The sequence below is a fragment of the Bombyx mori genome, chromosome 21 (assembly GCF_030269925.1).
Source record: "Bombyx mori chromosome 21, ASM3026992v2".
NCBI classification, from domain to species: Eukaryota; Metazoa; Arthropoda; class Insecta; order Lepidoptera; family Bombycidae; genus Bombyx; species Bombyx mori.
The window spans coordinates 10,737,292-10,760,156 of NC_085127.1; the positions used below are offsets into that span (position 1 = coordinate 10,737,292).

The 22,865-nt window shown below is 43.3% G+C and overlaps 1 protein-coding gene across 1 annotated transcript in view; it reads right to left on the minus strand.

The window, feature by feature from the left end:
* LOC119630099 (uncharacterized) overlaps nucleotides 1-20,973 on the minus strand; it is a 31,293-nt gene extending 10,320 nt beyond the window's left edge. The window contains exons 1-2 of the mRNA XM_038018418.1: nucleotides 19,053-20,973; nucleotides 17,330-18,825 (exon numbers count right to left, since the gene is read on the minus strand). Of these exons, the coding sequence (XP_037874346.1) occupies nucleotides 17,330-18,825; nucleotides 19,053-20,973 (3,417 nt within the window). The remainder of the gene's footprint in view (nucleotides 1-17,329; nucleotides 18,826-19,052) is intronic.
* Nucleotides 20,974-22,865: the final 1,892 nt, after the last annotated feature.

The window sequence follows — 22,865 nt, forward strand, 5'->3', positions numbered from 1 at the left end:
AACTTAAACCATGGTTAAAAGTAATTTTGTAAACATTTGACACTTCAAAGTAGCAAAAAATGACTGAGAAGTGTCAAATGTATTTAAAAAGATAATTAAACAAGAATTTCCATTCAAAGTCCCGAAACTAAAATTAGCTCTTGCGTTGTCCGTACTGGACATATACTCTAGAATACTCTAGAAATGTGTATTCAGACCTCGAATAGTACCTAACATTCACAAACACACTGAACAACGATTATGAGTGCTAACGTATGCTCACGTACAACACTTCCTACAGCTAAAGACTTCTTTCAAATATGGTTTGTAAAACACGTAAAAGACTAAGTACTCAGATAACACCGTATAATAAAATTCATTCCAGTCCCGAGACAAAAAAGAAACAACGCACAGAGTAATTAAAATACCTCACATAATTATTGAAAATAATAATTTTGACAATTTTGTTTCACACTCCACTTCAGAAATATATTTGTTTAACTTAACTAGCCTAAGCAGGTGTGTTAAAGTAAATATACAACACAACTTAATCGTTTTTAAATCATCGGTTAAGAGCATAGTGAAACCGAACCGTTCAACGTACATTTTAATTAAATAAAATCAGGAGAGCTGAACTAATGAATTCAGTTGGTCGCGACATTCACAACGCGACCGTTTAAATGCTAATGGAGGATATATTTAATTCGTGCGGAGACTTGTTTGTTTTTCTGTGACTTTACACTCTTGTTGATATTCACAGGAAAAGAACTAATTTGAATGTTGGAAGCTTAGACGTAGTTTTACTGGTAGTAAGGCTCTGACTGGGTGAGTTGCACCGCCATGTCTATGTCTAGTAATCCATCTCGGGTTGAAGGACGTTGCCATTGTACTATACAATTGAGACTTAGACGTCATGTAATTAACATTATTATTTATAATTTTTTATTAAGTATTAACAATAACGAGATTTGGTCATAGATTTTCCCCACCTTAATAAGATGAATACAAAACAAAAGAAAATGCATTGAATGAATTTAGATCTTGAGATATACACACATAAATTACATACTTTTTTTTATTGCTTAGATGGGTGGACGCGCTCACAGCCCACCTGGTGTGAAGTGATTGCCGGAGTCCATAGACATCTACAACGTAAATACCGCCACCTACCTTGAGATATATACCTATATACCTTGAGAGATATAGTTCTAGGGTTTCAGTTTTTATAGTATAACGACTGCCCCACGCTTCAAACCGAAACTCATTACTGCTTCACGGCAGAAATAAGCAGGGTGGTAGTACCTACCCGTGGGGACTCACAAGACGTCCTACCACCAGTAATTACGCTAACGTTACGTTTTTTACACGATACTGTTATTCCTAGAACGTGGAAGTCAATCGTGAACATTTGTTAAGTACGTATTTCAGTAGAAAAATGGGGTACCCGCCTGCGAGATTCGAACACCGGTGCATTTCAAGATACGAATGCACCGGACATCTTATCTTTTAGGCCACGACGACGTTACAAACATAATAATATGTACACACATTGAGGTCCAATTTTGACTACTGGGACAAAGCTAGTACAAATAGCATAAGATTAAGTCTAAAATGGAGATTGTTAATAACGAGTGATCATCTTTGTAAACGAAATATACCGTTGCGAATTGATTCAAGAACGTTATTTCAAATTGACATTGACAAACCATTCGGTAATATGAACATGCGGAGCAATGCTCATATTACCTTCATAATTGAACACAGGTAGATTAAGCTTCACTGTTAGTAGTAGTAATATGTCAGCGGTCATGGACTGTGTTCAAGGAAACATGTGTGCAATTTACACGAAGTAGAAGTAAAACCTTTAGAAGTATTCTTTGTCATTCTCTAGCAGACCAAATCATGTGTCTCTTTTTAGTGTATTTTTTTCGTTTCACTGAGCTTCAAACTATCGAGTATACCGAATTTTTACTTACTTTTTATACCACCTAGTGGTATTAGCCCGCCAGCAGACAAGTGGTAATTTAGCCCACTGAATTTCTCACCGGATCTTCTCAGTTGGTCGCGTTTCCGATCCGGTGGTAGATTCTGCGAAGCACTGCTCTTGCTAGGGCCAATGTTAGCAATGAGAGCTCCCCTACATGCTAGGGTAAGGCTGATATAGCCTCTCAAGGAAATAGGACCGAAAAAAGGGGTCATCGCTCAAGAACATTATCAAAATCTCTGGTTATTAATAAGGAAAAGCGAAGGCTATAACATCGCTCTGAATGTCACAGGACATTGTGTGGCAGATACCAATTATAGTAGTGGAAAATACTGCCTATAGTGCATATGAGTAGTTGACAGTTGTTCATGAACGTCTTTTGCGATCGTGGAGTCTTTTAACATGTAGCGGTAGCCATCATGCAACGCAAGATATTTGACAGATGCCTGAATCCTGCTTATGACATTTCCAAGATAAGCTTGCGTATATACTTACAAGTTCTGAACAATAGCATTGGACCGCCGTACTACCGAGCTGTATCACTCTCTCGATGGAAGATCTTTCTTTCGTCGCTATATCTACATACAAAAATCAAACCTGCAAATTTAAAGAAAAAACGCGTTATTTCTGATATAACCAACACTCCATTTTATTTATTATAAGCAACAAAAATCTTAAATAACTTTTTTGGCCAACAGTATTTCACTATCGTTTCGGCATGGGAAACGATAGATATAGCTATATCTAGTTAAGTAAACAAAATCTAGTTAGTGTTTAAGAATGCAAGATTAGTTTTAATCTGTTCTTGATTAGTGATCAAAAACAAACAATCCCTCTTCCGTTACAGAAATTCCTCTCCTAACTTCTTCTTCGGTATTTTCCGATGATAAATACAGTCCAAGTATAATTTACGAGGCAACTGATCAGATAGGACACTGTCCACTTCGGGACCATGACGCTAAATTGGAACCGTAAATCATAGGGCTGAGATATGACAAGAAAATACGTGTGAGTTTCTGTGGTGATATCACCAAGTATTAATTTTAATTAGAATTTTATTAACGGGCAGTTGTGTTTATTTGCTATTTGTTTAAAGTGCCATTTTTGCAACTTTACAGATGAGCCAATTCAAGTTTAAAATTTATAAAAAATATAACCTACTTAACAAAAAATACTTCTTTAGCTATTTGAATGGAGTAATTGAAGTTTTAAATTAAAAACATCGAACTGTTGATGCTAATACCAAATAAAACGCACCTTGAATTATAAAGATATTCATATATCCAGAAGTATTGTATTTTAGACGACAAATTGTAGTTTTACCGTGTATATTAGTTACCATGTTAATTGGACCGTAAAAAGAATTTATATTTCAACAATATCCAATTTTTAATAATATAACATCGTATCAAAATATGTCTTGTTGTTTCAATAAATTCTTAACTCTAATCATCCTTAATACAGTACTTGTATTATAGTTATTTATGATTCGTAACGTAATTAAAAAGGAAGAATTTCTTGGATCCGACCAGAAGTCATCATCTTTACGATTAATTTGTAATCTTAAACATGCAATCAGCAACGGAAGTTCCATAGTAATAAAAAAACGTCGAACGTAAAATACCCAAACAACTAAAATAACGGGATGTCCTTAATAAAACTAATATGCATTATGGTTTTGTTTCCTGAACTCCAGTCAGCCACCCTCCTATAAGACAAAGCGTTTAATGAACACGTCAATATTGCTTAGCGCACGACAACTAATGTCCAATCACATTTACCAGGGTCGCAATATCGATCCCGGCCACATTATGATATTGTCTCTATAGTATGTGAAAATCGATTCAGGTTACGAAATAGATTACCTCTTGACATCTAGCAGGCGACATAGACGATTAGAGTTGTTTTTTATATTAGTATTTTCTTCGGGTTTGGCAAGTCGTATTAAAACCAATTAATTAAAACCAATTTAACGGTTTAATGTCCCTTTTTATTATTATTAATATATTATTTTCTAGATTTCAAATACTTTTCGGTCTTCCGGATCCACGAAAATGTAAAATATTCGACACTTCGGAGGTGATGTAATAATGACAATAAAAATACCGGGATTAAAACCGTAAAAGTATCTTTTAATTATAATTTTTAAATTATTCATTCAGCCATAATGCTATACTTATAATAAATAATGTTACCAATGCGAAAGTGATTTGTTTGTTTGTTACGCTTTTACGTCTTAATCATTCAATCGATCGTATTTTAATTTTTGCGTCACGTATTATAGCTATAGAATAGGTATACCTTTCCTCCAGAAAAAGTATTTGTCCTGAGGCACATTTTTTTTCTGTAGTAACATAGCGCTACAATAGGCGTTGAAACTTACTTACTTACTTACTTACTCGCAGATAGCCTAAGGGGCGATTCCAGCCACACGCGGACGGCTAAGTGAGCTCACGGACTCAACCTTAAGTAATTTTCTAACACCAACCCTAGCAAGAGCAAGAGCATACGCATAATCTACCACCGAATCGGAATCGCGAACCATTGACAAGATCCGGCGAGTGAGCAGTGTCTATGGATAAAGTTCTTTAACTTATTGTCCTAACTACCATTTACTTAACATAAATATTTGGTATGAGCACTATTTATTTGATATAAAAAGGAAAAAACTAATAGCTGTAGACTGTGACTTGGTTGTGCCCTTGCCATTTCTGATATCTATAAGCTAGTAACTAGTTAACAATAGGTCTGCCTACAACAATAATCGGCTTATAGCTTAGCTAAAATTTGTACGCATAGGAACGCGTTTTGTTACGCGGAGGTGCGGAATTTATTCCCTACGTTTTGATTTTTTCACGTCTTATAATACTTTTGTAGAGTAATTTAATGATAGAAATGTATTAATTATAAACAAGGCTAAATTTATTAATGAATTATTATTCGTTGGATACTGTTCATGTCAAAACAACGTTGGAGTGACCAGTGCAAAGGGTCATTTATAAGGGAACGAAGCGAAGGAACAATGAACTAAATTTCCATTCAACATTGATCGATGACTGGACCCCATCCTTCGTATAAGTCATTTGATCTCCAGCTTGGATTCATTCGGTGACGAGTTATTATGAGAGATGGATGTGAAGAAATCGACATCAAAACTTTTTTTTTCGGCCACAAGCTTAATATCTAAGACTAAGGTACTTTATAACTGATCATTTTCGTTCGATCCAATTATTCCTTAAGACTAGATATTGTTCTGTTTATTTAATTCATTTTACAAATATATCGCAACGAATTGCCACTACAGCATTCGGAGTGAAAACTTTGTAATTTACATAATACGGTGATTTTAATGCAAGTCTCTGTGAAGCACAAAATACTATTATTCTTAAACAAAATGTATTATTATTAATATTATTATATTTATTAATAAAATTATAATATTCAATTGAAACTACTTTTACTGCTTTATAATCTCCCGTATATTATTCTCATTATCTATATATTAATACGTGAAGCAAAAACTTTGTATCCCTTTTTACGAAAATTGCGCGGACGGAGGAGTATGAAATTTTCCACACTTATAGAGAATATAGAGAAGAAGTGCACAATGCTAATATTTTTTTTAAATAATGCATAAAAGATACATTAAATCAATAAAGAAAACATTACACACACTACATATTATGTATTTAACGCACACACGCATGCATACTATTTATTGTCAAACTTTTGTTCTTGACGTCTGTGGTCAAATTGAGAATAGATTAAATATTGTTTTCTTTATTAATATTTTTTATAGTGTAGCCTTGGCGAAATTTGTGATTATAGAAGTATAAAATACAATCATAATAGTGTACAAACTTATTATACAATTCCAATTAATTATAGTCGAATTTCGACTACTGCGGGACCTCTAGTAATTATTATTTCATATACATATTTCGATTACCGTACAATATTTAAGGTCGACAGTTGCCGGTGAACTTCAATTATGTCTATGACTTGCTTAATATTCAAGAAAACACTACTAGCATCATACCCTTTCTAGACTAGAACAAAATTACAGAATAATTAAATACTGTATAACTTTTGTTAAGTTTCAGTTCTAGTTCTATGAGAAATAAAATTTTGATACGTCAAAGTTGTTAGTTTAGTCTTAACAACAAATAGATTTATTAGATTCATCATCTATACAATAGAGTTTTACATCATCAATCTAAATAAATATGAAAACAAGATTAATAATCCTGTTTTTAAATTTGAAAAAGTTGTTCAGAAATTTAAATGAAGTGCTATTTAGATAAGGAAACAAAATATTTGACTGTTACGTTTTAATTTTGATTGTTTTTTAATCATATTTGAATTAATCAACATCACTTGGACTACAGCTGAGGATGTGAATTTTGAATTGAATTGTGAATTTAGTGAGATTTTGAGAAACGGCTTTAAATGTCAAACTTTCTTATTTACCGCATTTGTGTTCAGCAAATAAAAAGTTTAATGGCGACATTACAATATCCTGTCTTCTAAACTCAACTTAATGTCGAGGTACATATTATATATGTTTATATGTTACCAAATTGCACACAATAGAAATTGTGGCTCGATCGCACATCCGTTTGCGTCAAATGCCTTCGGGAAACTTGAAAACTAAATTACCGTAACATTAAACAAGTGAGTTACTTGTACCACTCATCCACTCAGGTCGCGAATAACAACAGAAGTCGTAAACTAGCTCCATTAGCAGTTCCGAATAAAAGCAAACCGAGTATGTCCCGTCCCTAGAGGCAGTTTGGGCCGTCAATGAGAAAATTTAAGGCTGCCACACCCAAGCTCTCAGAGTCGTGCCCTTTGTCTCAATTGTTGTTAAGGTAAAAATAGTACTCACTAGAGGCGAAATGAGATAAATGGAGCTCCATTGTGGAAGGTTTCATCGCAAACTATGTATATTTATTATAGTATATGTAGATTTTTAAAGTTAAACTAAGGATAGGATAAGATTCTTCAATTTAGATGGATGGTAGTCATGTCATTGTGGGTAGAACTGTTTGGCAGTTGATATTTTGCGTTTGAAATTTGTGTTGTTTAAACTAATATATCTTTGTCTTAATGTTCATAGTCAATAGAAAATAAAGTATTGGAAATACTAACGAAACCTTAAGGATCATGTTTCACCTAATCTTGCACGAACTTCTAAGCTAACTCATAAAAAGGACGGTAGTAAAACTATTATCGTATAAGTACCACAACAAAAAATGGTGGTACTTATAAATATAACGTAATAAATAAATTTAACGTTGTAATGAAATGACTCACAAGGTGGAAACTATTTTATCATGAGCCATTAAATCAAACATTTAGCCGCGTTTTTTATGTCTTTTTCTTTTTCAACACATTATCCATTGAAAGCAACAAAGAACACTAATTTCGGTACAGTCAACACAAATAAACTATCCACCTAATCTCGTTCATAGGAATGTGTTACCGACATCGGCCGCCCATCTATCTTGCTGTAACGACAATGTCTTGATATATTTTATCACATTTAGCTTCGGTAGAAATATTTACAATCACCGACCAGTTCAATAACGATTGTCCTGCCTCCCGTCGTCATTTAGAATTACAGTAAATCAAAGGTGCTCTTATGGTTCGTATAGGTCAATTTACGCTGGCCGTTTGTTACCGCGACTTCAGTGTTAACGTCCTTATTTGTCATCCGTCAATTTGGCTTGTATTTTTGTTGGGGGGATATGAAAGCTTTCATTTAAACGGGCTAACGGTGTTTTATCATCATTATTTTCGGTTCGATTCATAATTAATATTGACAGAAACGAATAAAGGACTAAAATAGTAGGGGACGATATCATTTAAATACCATGTTTGTTTTGTAGTTCATTGAGTTGTTGGGATAAAGCATTTTTTTTGTTACGTTTAAAAAAGTAGTATATTATATTGTAGTATTTTCTTGGGTTTTGTTGCAAGAAAAATATAAAAAAACAACTAAAAGTATGTCTGAAAGCCATATTTTCAAATTCAGTCAAACCAATGACAATTCGAACAAGAAAAACGTAAAACATTATTTGTTTCATTACAATAGTATTTAATTTTAATTTTAAACGGTTAAGTAATGCACAGTAAACGCCTTTCCCGTTACACAATTAAAAAAATTAAAAAAACAAACAAAAAAACAAAGTCAAATCACAAAAATACGAAAACCGTTATCCAAGCTACAAACTACCAAAGCAATCGCTTAAAATACCAATTTCGAAATTTAAATTGCCACCAACAACATTGCTAGTTTTTTTTTTTTTTAATATAACACACAGGCCACGACGACACCGTACTTTTTAGTTCATATTAAAAGGGACGGCTTGGAAACCATTACCTGGAGCCGATTCACCCTTAATCCCTATAATTAGAGGCATCCCACACCGAGTGATTGATAGTCGGACGGCAAAGCCAATGCCGTAACGTCAAATGAGAATCTAATCACTTTTTGTGCTGGCAACTTTTTAGGATGTGTCAAGGAAATAATCGGTACATTACCTCTTCTTTTTGAGCTTGTTGAGCTAATTATTTAATCAGGCGCATTGGAAACATGAAAGCAAAAAAAAAACAGAATTTGCCAATTGTAAAAAAAAACATTCGTTCTGTAACTCGCTAAAATAAATCAGAGACAAAGTTCAGAATAATTTTTTTTTGTTATCACTAGGACAAGTTCGTGGTGCTATTGAAACAATTATAATAGACAAGATGAAATCGCACAGCAATAATAATCTAATTTAATTGATTGATGGTGGGCTATATTCGTCTGTGGATAAACGATTGGCGTTTAATAAAATTACATGGTTTTAATGTTACCAAGGGTTGAATAGGCGTTTCTAATATCCAATCTCATTGAGAGGGCCGGACTGGCCTCCGCGGGAGCCGGCTGGATTCGGAATAACGATTAGTCCATTACACATTTTGGGAACACGATCGTATTATGAAATTAAAACGACAAAAAACTCTTTGTTTTTGTTTTTGTAATTTACAGATGTTTTAAAAAACAACAACTTAGAAGATTTAAAAAAAATTTAATTACTTAATTTGTAGGCTATTCCAGCGTAACCGTAACTAGTAGGTGAGCTCACGGGGCTCAAACCTGACGACGATGTTAACACGAACCCTAGCAAGAGTCGTGCTTCGCAGAATCTACCACCGGATCGGAAACGCGACCCACTGAGAAAATCCGGCGAGAAACTCAGTGGGCTGTGTCTGAGAGTTAATTTACTCGTCGAGCCCTTCGTCGCAAGCGACGGGTTCGACGAGAACGGTGACCGGTGCTTGAAGTACCTAGAAGCACCGTTAGTGGATCGGGAAAGGATAGATAGTCGCTCACTAAGTTCCTGACCAGATCTTCTCAGTGGGTCGCGATCCCGATTCGGTGGTAGATTCTGTGTACTACTGCTATTGCTAGTGCTAGTGTTAGCAAAGTCTTCAAAGTTGAGCCCATGAGTTCACCTACCCGTCTGGGCGTAGCTAGAATAGCCTCTTAGACTACCAGCGAATAGGTAGGTAAAAAAGAGATAGATACCTTTGTAGGGGAATGATACCCAGCCCCGCTTAGCTTACTATGCAGTTATTGTGCATATAGTAATGAGCAGATACGTTAGTCAGTCAGTGGTCAACGTGCAGCGATCCACCGCGGTCGCTGACGCGAATAAACATGTAATTATACGTAGTGTTTTAATGTCCACTCTAATGAGGTTTCCAGAGGAGAACGCACAATAAACCATGAACACCATAAAACCTCACACCTTCTTGCCGATTTTTTTTTATTAATGAAGGATTACTGGCAGCCCTGAGGCCTTTCCAGTTTCACCACACAGGTGGGCGAGCAAAGGCTCAGCCAGAAGGGGTGAGATTTGCTCACAGCTGCCCTCCGAAGGAGACCTAACAACTTAAAAGCAGTTGTTTCACGAATGAATCTACTGCCGGATCGAAATCGCGACCCGCTGAGAAGATCAGGCGAGATATCCAATTTCTACCGCCAAACCGTTAGCATTCCGTATAAAGGATGAAACAGCCCACATACAACAAAAGTATGAATTATGGGCTCCGTTAACCACTAACTCAGTATACTAAATCTAGTTTCAGTATACTACTATCTAGTACTATCATCATCATTTGTTTATTAACTTTAATCGATCAGGCCCTTGTAGTCCGAATTCTATAAAGCAGTTGATTTAGCCTCTAACTTAAAAATAATAACAGTATGTAGACTAACACGGAAATAAACGACCAAAAATGTTCGTCAGGATTTTCCAAAAATATATTGTTTTAAATGTTAGTAGTGTTCTTGCGGACAAGAATAAAAATCCAATACGTAAAAGAAAAAAAACATCACAAGATTTACTAAAAAGAAGATACATACCAACAAAATTTATTAAAAAAAAGAATCGAATTAAAAAAAAAGCAAAAGTATCCTTATATTGATCCTTAAGATATGATTGACCATTTACTTAAAAATTGTAATATCATCTTCGGCTCAGCCCCCGAAGCGACGCATCAAAAACCCTGAAATTTTTGGAATACCCGCTAAATTGCATCTCTGCTTGATGCTCTTAGTAAAAACTTAAATATATTTAGTTTTTTTTGTGTAAAAAAAAAAAAAATAAAGGCGTTATTACGACTACAATACCGGTTAGAGCGGAGGACAATTATATTTTGACGGTTTTCTGATAAATGGCCATCTTAAATGTTCTTCGGGCGAAGGCGTGGAGTTTCCCTGTGCTAAAAATATTATTGCGAATGATATTGATGTGGTTACTTATTAAAACGAAAATTATCTTTTAAAGAATGCATAAGCGTTTACAAATTGGTGTAACTAGAATATTATAACATTTTTAACTTATGAAGTCACATTAGTAATAGGTTAGTATAATTGTTTAATTATATATTGTGAATAAAATTATTTCCTTACATTATAGGTTACAGTAGTTTTTGTTACCGTGTTGTTTTGTCGTATAGTTGTAAGGAACATTGTGTACAAATTCAGCACTTTATCTTGTTTGGTTGTGCGCACATGGCTTATGTTGCAAGCCAGATTTTGTTTCTTTTTACTTGTGTTTTTATGTATCCTTTTAGCTTGTGATGTGTATTGTGTGCCTTATAAATAAACAAATAAATATGATATGATAGTTTAATATTGTTGTAACGGGAAGATGTCTTATTGGGTAATGGAGATTGAAATGGTGGTGGCAGGTACGGCAAGTCTCAAAAATTTGTGGCGCCATTCGCGTCATCTATGTATCTCGCTAACCACTTATCATAACATGGGCTACAAGACTTAGCTCTTTATACTCTGTATGTGTCGTGTAATAAAAATTAAACCCGCAAAATTATAATTTGCGTAATCACTGTTGGTAGGACATCTTGTGAGTCCGCACGGGTAGGTACTACCCTGCCTATTTCTGCCGTGAAGCAGTAATGCGTTTCGGTTTGAAGGGTGCCAGTAACCACTTAACACCAGGTAGGTTGTGAGCTCGTCCATCCATCTAAGCATTAAAAAAATGTTACATTAAAAACTTATTTTCTTAAATCACAATTCAGTTATGTAAAAGTCATTTGAAAAAAATATCACAATACGATAACTGCTCCACGACGTCCCATGTTCCTTAAATACCTAACTAACAATGCGACCCAACTTGTGATTAAAACGATCGTTTTCCCTAACCGCGAATTATCAAATTTCTTGTACTCACCCTAAAATTATCGCATAAGTCCAAATGTCTCGAAAATCGTCCTACCGACCAGAACAGATTAGTCCCTTGCGATACTAAAAAACTTTAGAAAACAATTTCTTTCGATGATCCTGTCACTCTCTCACTCATACCTCAAAAGTGCCACGTATAAAGTGAGACAGTAAATCAGTAAACATACGTATAAGTTGAGTCAGAAAAAACAATTAACGTCCTTCGTGTTTTAAGAATAAGTTATAGTTTTCTCTATATCCACCGAGTTGAGAACTATGCTTTGTTTCAATCTGAAAGCTCAAGTAACATTGGCTGTACGTATCTGTAACAATTAAGAGAAAATTGCAAACGATTACAGTTAAACTGTAATCCGTGGATCAACTGTAATTATAAGTTCTCTAACTCCCGATGTAGGTATAAATGTTGTGATTTAAGAGCGGGCCTCCAAAACATTTATCCGTAACCTCAAAATAATATGTTCCAATGATTTATTTTACCTCAACTCTATGCGAACGTCTCTATTTTTATTATATTTAAAATAAATAACTAATGACTGTCGCATACATAAATCAAGTTAATTAGAATAATTCTATTTATGCTAATTGACCATAAATTACGTTACGTCTAAGCTTTTAGTTTTTAAATAGTTTATTGCGTCACAGATTACCAACAATCTGTTTAAAATATCAATGTTATTACGCGTTTTAATTTAACATAGATTTACCCTACACACGTTAGGGTGAAGCTGAAATAGCCTCTCAAGGCTATCAGCATAGATAGGAAAAAAAAAAAATAAGGGTGGGGCAGCCGTTCTAACTATACTTGAGACCTTAGAACTTATATCTCAATATAGGTGGCGCATTTACCTCGTAGATGTCTATGGGCTCCAGTAGCCACTTAACACTAAGTGGGTTATGAGTTCGTCCACCCATCTAAGCAATAAAAAAAATGCGAAAACACAACTAGAGTTCAGCTTGTATTGGTCATTCCTAATACTTTTAAACTCAAATTTAGAACATGTCAAGTTTTAGATGGCGGCATTTACTTTATTGATGCCTATGGACTCCAATAACCAGGAGGGCTGTGAGCTCATATACATACTCACACAGACAATAAAAATAACGTAAAAATAGCTTTATACCTCGTCATCCGGTTCTTCGTAGAACTAAAAAAAATACATGATCTTAGATCAAATTAAAGAGCCACAAATAAAGCATTCGGTATAAACACAATATGATATTACAATCAATGTCTCGATCCGAATATGGGTATTTTTAATGTCCAAAATAAAATGTTTCCAATCAATATTTTAGGACATATTCATCGTCAATTAATATTCAAACAACCCAATCAGTCTAAAGTTCGGACAGTGGCTTCTGTGATGCTAATTAAAACATCTAATCACGTTTTTTTTTTACCGTATTGCCACAACAAGCGACATATTACCGAAATCAATCATCGTCAATGTGGATATTAATTTTATTTTTCACGTACAACTACATATTATTCAATATTGGTATTTGATAACTCCTATAATGACCCACCGTGGCAAAAATGGTACCAAATGTTTGCCTCGAAGTGTTTAAGCTGTTCAATTATTATTATTTTTTATTACCCTTGTAGGCAGACGAGCATACGGTCCATCTGATGGTGAGTGGTTACCGTCGCCCATGAACTTCAGCAATGCCAGGGGCAGAGCCAAGCCGCTGCCTACCACCATTCAATTGAAATTAGAACTTTTTCTCAAAAGCAGACATGTAGGCCGCGGTAATCATTTAATATCAGAAAGGAATTGAGCTAGTTCACGCTTCGAAGCAATAGAAGCAACTAAAATTATAAAAACGCAAAATTTCAGATCAAATAAGACCCGACGCAATGTACAAGTACCTACTGAAGAGAATGTCATTAAAGGTATTCATAAAAAACTTAATATAACAATGGTTCATTAACACGCCTGCCCTATGTTTTCCCCATGAGTTGTTAAGTTTATGAGTTTTTATTATTATTATTAAGCTATCCACTAAATCACATACCACGAGACCTTTCACAAATCCCACAGGAAGGTGTCAGCAGTTTTTACATCGGCAAGACTTTTAATTGTGAACGGGCAAAATTATGTTTGCTGTTGGCGATAGTTGTCACAGTCTGCGACCCACGACCGCTCGGTACACGCTGTATTGCGAACCGCTTTGTGACGTCAACTCGCCGACGGCAAACGTAAGCTGGCCGAGCAACAAGTCCATATATATGAATAATTCAAAGATGCTCAGCCTCCGGAACGGTCACAGAACGATGCGACTAGCGGTGACCATCGCCGCTCGGGTGGACGACAGGCGCGGATTCAGGCTGTTGATGTGGGTCGAATTATAAAATAATTTTCATATTATGTACAGAAACTTTTTAAAGTCATTTCATATAATAATATACACAATAAATGTCGCTCTTCAGAGTGGATCTAGTAAGCCGTCGAATCATGGCCCAAAGGATAAGACGTCCGGTGCATACGTGTTGAGCGATGCACCGGTGTTCGAATCCCAGGCGGCTACCAATTTTTCTAATGAAATACGTACTCAACAAATGTTCACGATTGACTTCCACGGTGAAGGAATAATAACATCATGTAATAAAAATCAAACCCACAAAATTATAATTTGCGTAATTACTGGTGGTAGGACCTCTTGTGAGTCCGCGCGGGTAAGTACCACCGCCCTGCCTATTTCTGCCGTGAAGCAGTAATGCATTTCGGTTTGAAAGGTGGGGTAGCCGTGGTAACTACACTTGAGACTTTAAAACTGATATCTCAAGGTGGGTGGCGCATTTACGTTGTAAATGTCTATGGGCTACAGTAACCACTTAACGCCAGGTGGTCTGTGAGGTCGTTCACCCATCTAAGCAATAAATAAAATCTAGTAAGCGCTTCGTAGCTAATACTCGTATTGGCAAAATGATGACACAAACCCGGGTGAGCTCAAACCACAACTTACCATTGCTAATCGTTAGAATTACTTAAAATAAGTTCTATAAATATGACGTCATGATACAACTACGGACTAATGATGAAGTATTAATAGAGATGCTCTAGAAGATCTGAAAACACAAGCGTAGAGCTGTGGAGAACTTTGGGAGACGCCATAGTCTGTGAAGTTATTTGATGCTTACATTTGCCAGTGTAGCCGTAATTATACTAAATACCTTGTTTTTCAATTTCATGTTTTATGTTAACTGAAAAAAGAGAATTTTCATATTACCATAATTATTTTGTTACTCCATTATTAAATACCATAAACCTTATATACTTGTTATTGATGAGAAGAAGTACATTAAACATGCAGCGGTAAGATTCAATATTAGAACTTCCGAATACGTCCCTGCAAATGTTGTAAGATTTGAAATTATTACCACTTTTATTACAGGTTGGTTGATAATTAAAGATCGGTTACTATAGATAACAGGATGTCGAATTATTATGAGAAAAGACCAGCAGAACAAAAAAAAACCGACAAAACATAATGTCGAGATTGCTACCTAAATATTAAATTCAAAATGGTTTTTCATATAACGTTCGTTAAACAACTTTTTTTTTTAATTGCTTAGATAGGTGGACGAGCTCACAGCCCACCTGGTGTTAAGTGGTTACTGGAGCCTTTTTTTTTTTTTTTTTTTTTAACGCTGGGGAATCCATTTACGGATACCCGGTCGAGAGGGGTAATAGACCGGGTTATGTCGGACTCCGGCGCCTCCAGAGAAGAAGAGGGAGAAGAGGAAGACCAAAGTCCTCCTCTTCTTCCAATTCCTACCGGGAGACTACGCCTTGAGAAAGGCGCGCGAGGCGCTGCGCGGCGTCTACCACGCAGGACCCGCCCCGCAAAACCGACTACCGACTAAACCCCATCGAGCTCCACCACTCCGACTCCACGAAACCTACGGTACCGCACAATGCGCGCCGCAGGCTCGCCGTCGCCGGTACCCATCCTGACAATAGGACGGGATCCAATCCCCGGGAAGATCCCACAGGACGTCGTCTCAGGAGACACCGTGAGTGGCGCATAGGAGCCACCTTGCGCCGCCTCACCACGGAACCGACAGCAGAGCACCGGGCGCCCCCGCACCCAGTACCCAACAGTCCCTACGGGAGATTAACGGGAGCATCGTGCCCGCGTCGCCCACCCCGCCTTCTTCGCTGAGGAGCCGAAGAGGGATTCCACTCCCTTTCGCGCTCCTCAGCCTCGCGGAACGCCATGACCAGGTCGCAAAATCTGGCCATGGCCCCCCACGAACTCTCGTCCTCTAGCATGCGGGCAATGACAGCCCGCAAGGAGAGGTCCCTCCCCAGCACCGCGATGAGATCTCGCCGCGGGTGCTCCCAACGCGGGCACGCTTCGAGTGCGTGCTGAGCGTCATCATCCGGATGCCCGCACTGGTGACAACCCGGATGTGGCTCTCTCCTGCAAACCCTCCACAGGTACCTCCCGAAGCAGCCATGCCCCGAGAGGACCTGCGTAAGGCGGAAGGAGAGCACGCCGTGTCGCCGATCTGACCATGTCTCCAGCACGGGCACCAGGGCCTCGAGAGTGCGCCGGCGGGTGGCTGAGGTTTGATGAAGTTCCTCCAGCAACCGCTCCCTCCATTTAGCGTACGCCAGATGACGCGCAGCACGCCTCCACCGACTGACAGCCGACAGGCCGGGTGTCCGTCCCCGACCCAGGGACTGTGTCCTGCGCCGGTATACCGTAGCCAATACCTCGGCCTCGAGATCCCAAGGAAGGGAACCAGCGAGGGCACAGGCGACCTCTCGGGAGATCGTACGGTACCCCCTGATGACCCTCACCGCGAGCGCCCGCTGAGCTCGGAGCAGCAGCGCCGCATTGCGTGCGGAGAGTGTGGGCGACCACACGGGAGCGCCATACAAGGCCATACTGCGCACGACCCCCAGGTACAGGCGTCGGACACCGACGCTGCAACCACCAACGTTGGGCAGAAGACGGACTAACGCACCTGCCATGCCCAGTAGCCTCGGAATCAACTCACCAAAATGGTGGTCGAAGCGCCATCGACTGTCCAGCACGATGCCCAAATATTTGAGCTTCGGCTGGACAGCGATCGATACTCCACCGACTATGAGCGTCGCGCCCGGAGGGGGTCCTCTCCGAACCGGGTGAAAGCATACGGCCTCAGACTTGTGGAGGGCCACCTCAAGACCTAGTCTCCGAATGCGGCTAACGACGGTGGAGACCGCCGCCGTTGCAAGGATCGCTGCGGTCCTGTAGTCAGCTCCGCGAGCCGTCACCAACGTGTCGTCGGCATAGCACACCACGTCGACGCCACGCAGGCCAGCACCGCGGAGGACCCAGTCGAAACCGATGTCCCACAGGAGTGGTCCCAATACCGACCCCTGTGGGACCCCGCACGACACCGTTTTTCGTCCCCATCCTCTTCTCTCGGGGAAAATCACGCTCCGCCCTGAGAGGTAGTCCTCTATCAGGGTGCGGAGACTATTGGGGATGCGGTGAAACCGAAGTGATTCCACGATCGTGCTCCAGGGGATCGTGTTGAAGGCGTTGGCGATGTCAATCGACACAGCCAACAACACGCCCCCCTCGGAGCACGCACAATCGGAGAGATGGCGGACACGCAAGACCGCGTCCACGGTCGAGCGACCCCTCCGGAAACCGTATTGGTTAGGAGCCAAATCAGGCCCAACGTTTTCCAGGTGCTGGACAAGGCGATTAGCGATGACGCGCTCGAAGAGCTTACCGGCCTCGTCCAGCACGACGATTGGGCGGTACCCGTTCGGTTCGTCACGTGGCCGACCCTCCTTAGGAATAAGGACGAGCCGACCAGTCCTCCATGGCTCTGGGAATCTGCCCTCACGGAGGCACCGGCTGAACAGCCTTCGGAGGGCAGGCCCCAAACCATCGCCCGTCAAGGCGAGCGCCCACGCTCGGGACGAGATCCCATCGGGACCGGGAGCCGTGCGCTTCGCCCGCATCCTCTGCACAGCCGATTCAAACTCCGCCTGCGAAACGTCCGCAGGCTCCCCGCCATCAGCAACCCGCATCGTCGTCATCACAGGGGGGACGAAGGCCGTCCCGGTAAAATCCGGAAACAGACCCCCGACTACCCGCTGCAATGTCTCCGGCGGCAGGGTGCTGGTTGCGGGGGGGGCCCAAGGGCGGAGCACATTGCGCGCCAGCCTGTAGGGCCGCCCCCACGGATCACAGTCGAGCGAAGCTAGTAGGTCGTTCCAAGCAGCCTCCTTCGCCTCCCCGATAGCCACGCGCAGGGCCCTTATGGCCATCCTGTACACCTCGTACAGTCGGTCCTCCTCATCGGGGTCCCGGTGCGTTCTTCGACGTCGATACCGTTGGTATGCGCGACGACTGACGTCGCACAACCGGCGCTGGCTAGCGATCTCCTCAGTCCACCAGTGGACTCTGCGTTTAGGAGCGAGAGCTCTAATGCGAGGCATAGCGGCGTCGCACACCCGCGACATCGCCTCGCGCAGATGCTCCACCCCCTCGCACACGTCTGCTGGCTCACCAAGCGAGTCAAGACGCCATGCCTGGACTACAGCCGCCTCACACAACCTCTCGACGTTGAGGCGCTTCTGGGCCCAACGAGGACCCCCCGCGCCGCCACCGCAGAGCAAGGAAGAGCCCTGGATAGACTCCGCCGGAGGCACTGCGACACCGAAACGAATGTAGCGGTGGTCGGAGAGCGTCTCCTCGCCGACCATCACGGCCCAACCGCGTACGCGATTCGCCACGTCGGGCGTGGCAAATGTAACGTCAATCACGGACCCGCCCAAACGTCGCACGCACGTGAGTTCTGCGCCACGATTGAGGACGAGAAGACCGCTTCCGACCAGCCACTCCTCCACCGCCCTACCTCTGGGGCACGTCCTCGAGGATCCCCAAGCCAATGACTTGGCGTTGAGGTCCCCGAGAACGAGTATCCGTTGGGAGTGCGACCTCCCAACGACGCGGCTGAGCTCGCTGAGAAAAACCTCAAACTCGGCGAGCGTCCTGTTTGGGGAGAAGTACACTCCCAATATGAATACCTCGGCCCAGAGGACAGCAACAAAGCCGCAACCTCTCTCGACAACGTCGAACCTGGGCGGAGCACCTACACAACAACGTCGGATGATAGCCACTCGGCCCTCCAAATCGGCTGCCCAATCGGGGCTCGAAGGAACCCGATACGGCTCGGCGACCACCGCAAGATGGGTCAACCCCTCTGCCATGCTCTGGAACAAAAGGTCCTGAGCTCTGGCAGAGTGATTGAGATTCCCCTGCAGGAATCGAAGGACACCTGTCATAACAGGGCGTCATTCGATGTCTCCATAGCCGTACCGGGCTGCCTCCGCGCATTCTCAAGCGCAGCGGAAGCTCCTCTTCTAGGTCTCGGTCTCGGGGACTTGGCACAAGCCTTGCTCCCGGAGACGTGATCCGCCGGTCTGCCGGCAGAGGCACATACAGCACAGTGTGGCGCTAGAGAGCAGCCGGACGCTACGTGGCCGGTCTGGCCGCACCGGTAACAATCACGGCTGCGGTCGACCGACGACGGACATCGAGCGCTCACGTGCCCTAGCTCATGGCATCGGAAGCACTGTAGCTTCTTAGCCTCTAGCAGATGAGCGCGGAGCACGCTCCAACCGACCCTCAATTTCGGTACGGCGAGGACCTTCGTCGCGGCAGCGACGGGCAACCGAACCAACACCTGACCCATCCCACTTGGGCCAGACTTGATCTCTCCGATCTTCACCGCTTCAAGAGTGCATTCGCCAATCCGGGCGAGCTCAGCGGCTACTTCCTCCGGCGTCAAGGAGTCATCCAGCCCGCTGATGCGGATGGCTGCAGTCGTCACTGGCCGGGTCACGATGACCCCCTCCGCGGACAGAACCTCACGAAGCTTTTGGGCCAGGAGATCAGCCTTGGCGCTCTGATCAGCACCTTCCACTACCAACACCTTGGCCCCAGTCACTGCAGACCGGATGCGCTGGATGGGGATTCCGAGTGCCCCGGGGTCCACCTTGGCTCTCGCTTCGGCGAGTACGCTGCGGTATGTGAGTCCTCTTTCTACAGCCTCCGGCTGCAGCTTCAGCACAACAGCTTGAGAGCGCGGAGGACGCAGCATCTTCTCTTTCCTCTTTGCAGAGGACGGGTTTTTCTTTCCCGCTTCAGCGGGTGCTACCACTGGAACCGTCCTCACTGCTCCCTCCCTCGGCCGAGTGCCCCTACGGGTGACCGTTGACCAGCTCTCGATCAAGGAAGCTGGAGCCGGGAGGAGGGTGGGCGTTCCAGGTGGAGCCACTTGCGCAGTGGCTTTTCTTCTGGGGCCTCGTATCCTCTTTTTCGCCGATGTTGTAGATGGCACTGGTTTCAATAATGGTGCCGAATTCAGTGTAGCGTCTACGACCATAGGAGGGTCCGGTGATTTTTCGCGGCTCTTCCGCCTGTCCGCCGCTAGCGGTGGTCGCATTCGCGGCTCCGGTAGAAGCCGTCCCTCTAGCCCCGCAAAGCGAGCGTCGAGCATCGTGCCGACAGCTCGCATAATGCGCTGGAGGCGCAACTCCTCCTCTTCTTCTTCGGTGTTTGGGGCCGGGGCTGCGGCTGGTGCATTTCCTAGCACCTGCGAGACCGTAGCCAGCTCCCTCCTAATTTCATCAAGCTCCTTGCGAAGCTGTAGGATCTCCTGCTCCTGCTTGGCGTTGATCGCACGCAGCCTTTCAGCCTCTTCAGTTGCGGTGCGGCCCACAAGGTCCTCCGTGGCCTCCTTGACGGTGGCCGCCAACTCCTTCAATGCACGCACATACGTGCCCTTCGGGCTACTAGATTTCGCGGCCACAGTCAGAGCCACCTCAGCACTCTGATGGAGCCTACGCTCGGCATCAGGCTTAGGGACAGATCCCTCAGCCGCTCTCTTCTTCTGGCGCGTGGTGCGCGCGCTCTCTGTGAACTCCCTCTCCTCTCTTTGGGCCCTAAGGCACGCCTTCCTGGCAGCAGCCATGCCAACGCACTGCCTCGTGGTCGGAGGGCGTCCCCTTCCACGCTTTGATGGCGTCACGGCTCTGGGCTTCGCAACTGACGGGCCCTGGGCCTCCGAACCGGAGCTGCTGCTCAACCCGTCTGAGCTTATATTAAGGACCCTTTTCCGCTGTCGTCGTGTCGGCGACGAGCGGGTCGACGATTGGGCCGAACCGACTGTGGCCATGTCATCGTCTGACACGACATTGGCTCTTAAGGAGCTTACTTCAAGGTCCTTCTCGGACATCTTCCTCTGAACTCCGTCCTTCCCGGACCTGACGTCTAGGCAGTTTTTGCCCCCCCCAGAGTACGTGGGGCAGCGTGCGTCCGACGAGTCGGCCGCACGGAGGGATTCTCCCCCCGCGGAGCGGGAGGTACCCTCCTGGGGTAGTATCTTTTTAAAACTAGCCATTACATTTATTTCTTTTTTATATATTTTTTAACCCAGGGTTCGGTTCCCTGGGACACCCTAGCGACTGGTCGCCCACCAGCCATTCATTCCCTCGCCGGGTGTCAGAGCTTAGAATTGGGTATAAAAGGAAAGAAGATAAAAATAAAACCAAATAAAATCAAAATAAAACCACAGGAGAAGAAGAATAGAAAAGCGTGTAAAATAAAACAATGAACGGAAACAAAAGAAGAGAAAGAGACAGATTGAAACTTAAATTAAATTAATAAATAAATAAAAATAACCAAAGGACAGTGTGAACAAAACAATAAAACAACAAGGAAAAGAGGGAAAAAGTGGAGGCCCTCGCATCTCCACGAGAACCACCCTTCAGCAAGTGAAGGGGGAGGAGAGCGTGTAACCCCCGATGCTGGTTTTGGTCCGCGTCGCTCAATCTCTCCCGCCGTAACACAACGAGAGAGAAGGAGCGATGCCCCTGTGACTATTGCCCAGAGGCCCGTGATCCGCCACCTACGGACGCGCCCGGTCGAAGTCCAGCAACTCCCCCGCAGACGAGACCCACAGCACGCAGAGTGCGCGCTGCAAGCTCGTCCACGACCGGGTGGTTACTGGAGCCTATAGACATCTACAACGTAAATGCGCCACCCCATTACTGCTTCACGGCAGAAATAGGCAGGGTAGTGGTACCTATACACGCGGACTCACAAGAGGTCCTACCACCAGTAACAAATCTCTTAATAATAACAACACAAATTGTAATTATATCTTCGAATGAAGAATTAAGAAAAGATCCTTGTATTTCGGATTGGTAGGGCTCTAATAACTTACTTACAAGCTGGAGTGGTTCGTCCTCAAGCCGAGCCCAGTGGGCCCCTCCGCCAGAATATCCCCTGGAGGCTACTAGCAGTTAGGTAAGCAAAAAAACAAAAGTTCTTCAAAAGCAAAGAGTCCTTAACGGTAGGCAGCGGCTTAGCTCTGCCCCTGACATTGCGGAAGTCCATGGGTGACGGTAACCACTCACCATCAGGTGGTACGTATGCTCGTCTGCCTACAAGGGCAATAAGAAAAAGTTCCGTTTCACCCACATTGCATTTCCAAGAATCATTAGAAAAATGTAATCCAGTAAATTATTCCCTAACTGATAACTACAACGCACCATCGCGGTCAGGGTCATCCGCGGCTATCGCACCATCTCCTTCGAGGCGGCGTGTGTACTGGCTGGGACGCCGCCTTGGGTTCTGGAAGCGGAGGCGCTCGCCGCTGACTATCAGTGGCGGGCTGACTTTCGTGCCCGGGGCGTGGCGCGCCCCAGCCCCAGTGTGGTCAGAGCGCGGAGGGCCCAATCTCGGCGGTCCGTGCTGGAATCATGGTCCAGGCGGCTGGCCGATCCTTCGGCTGGTCGTAGGACCGTCGAGGCGATTCGCCCAGTCCTTGTGGACTGGGCGAATCGTGACAGAGGACGCCTCACTTTCCGGCTCACACAGGTGCTCACTGGGCATGGTTGCTTCGGTGAGTTCCTGCACCGGATCAGAGCCGAGCCGACGGCAGAGTGCCACCATTGTGGTTGCGACTTGGACACGGCAGAGCACACGCTCATTGCCTGCCCCGCATGGGAGGGGTGGCGCCGTGTCCTCGTCGCAAAAATAGGAAACGACTTGTCGTTGCCGAGTGTTGTGGCATCGATGCTCGGCGACGACGAGTCGTGGAAGGCGATGCTCGACTTCTGCGAG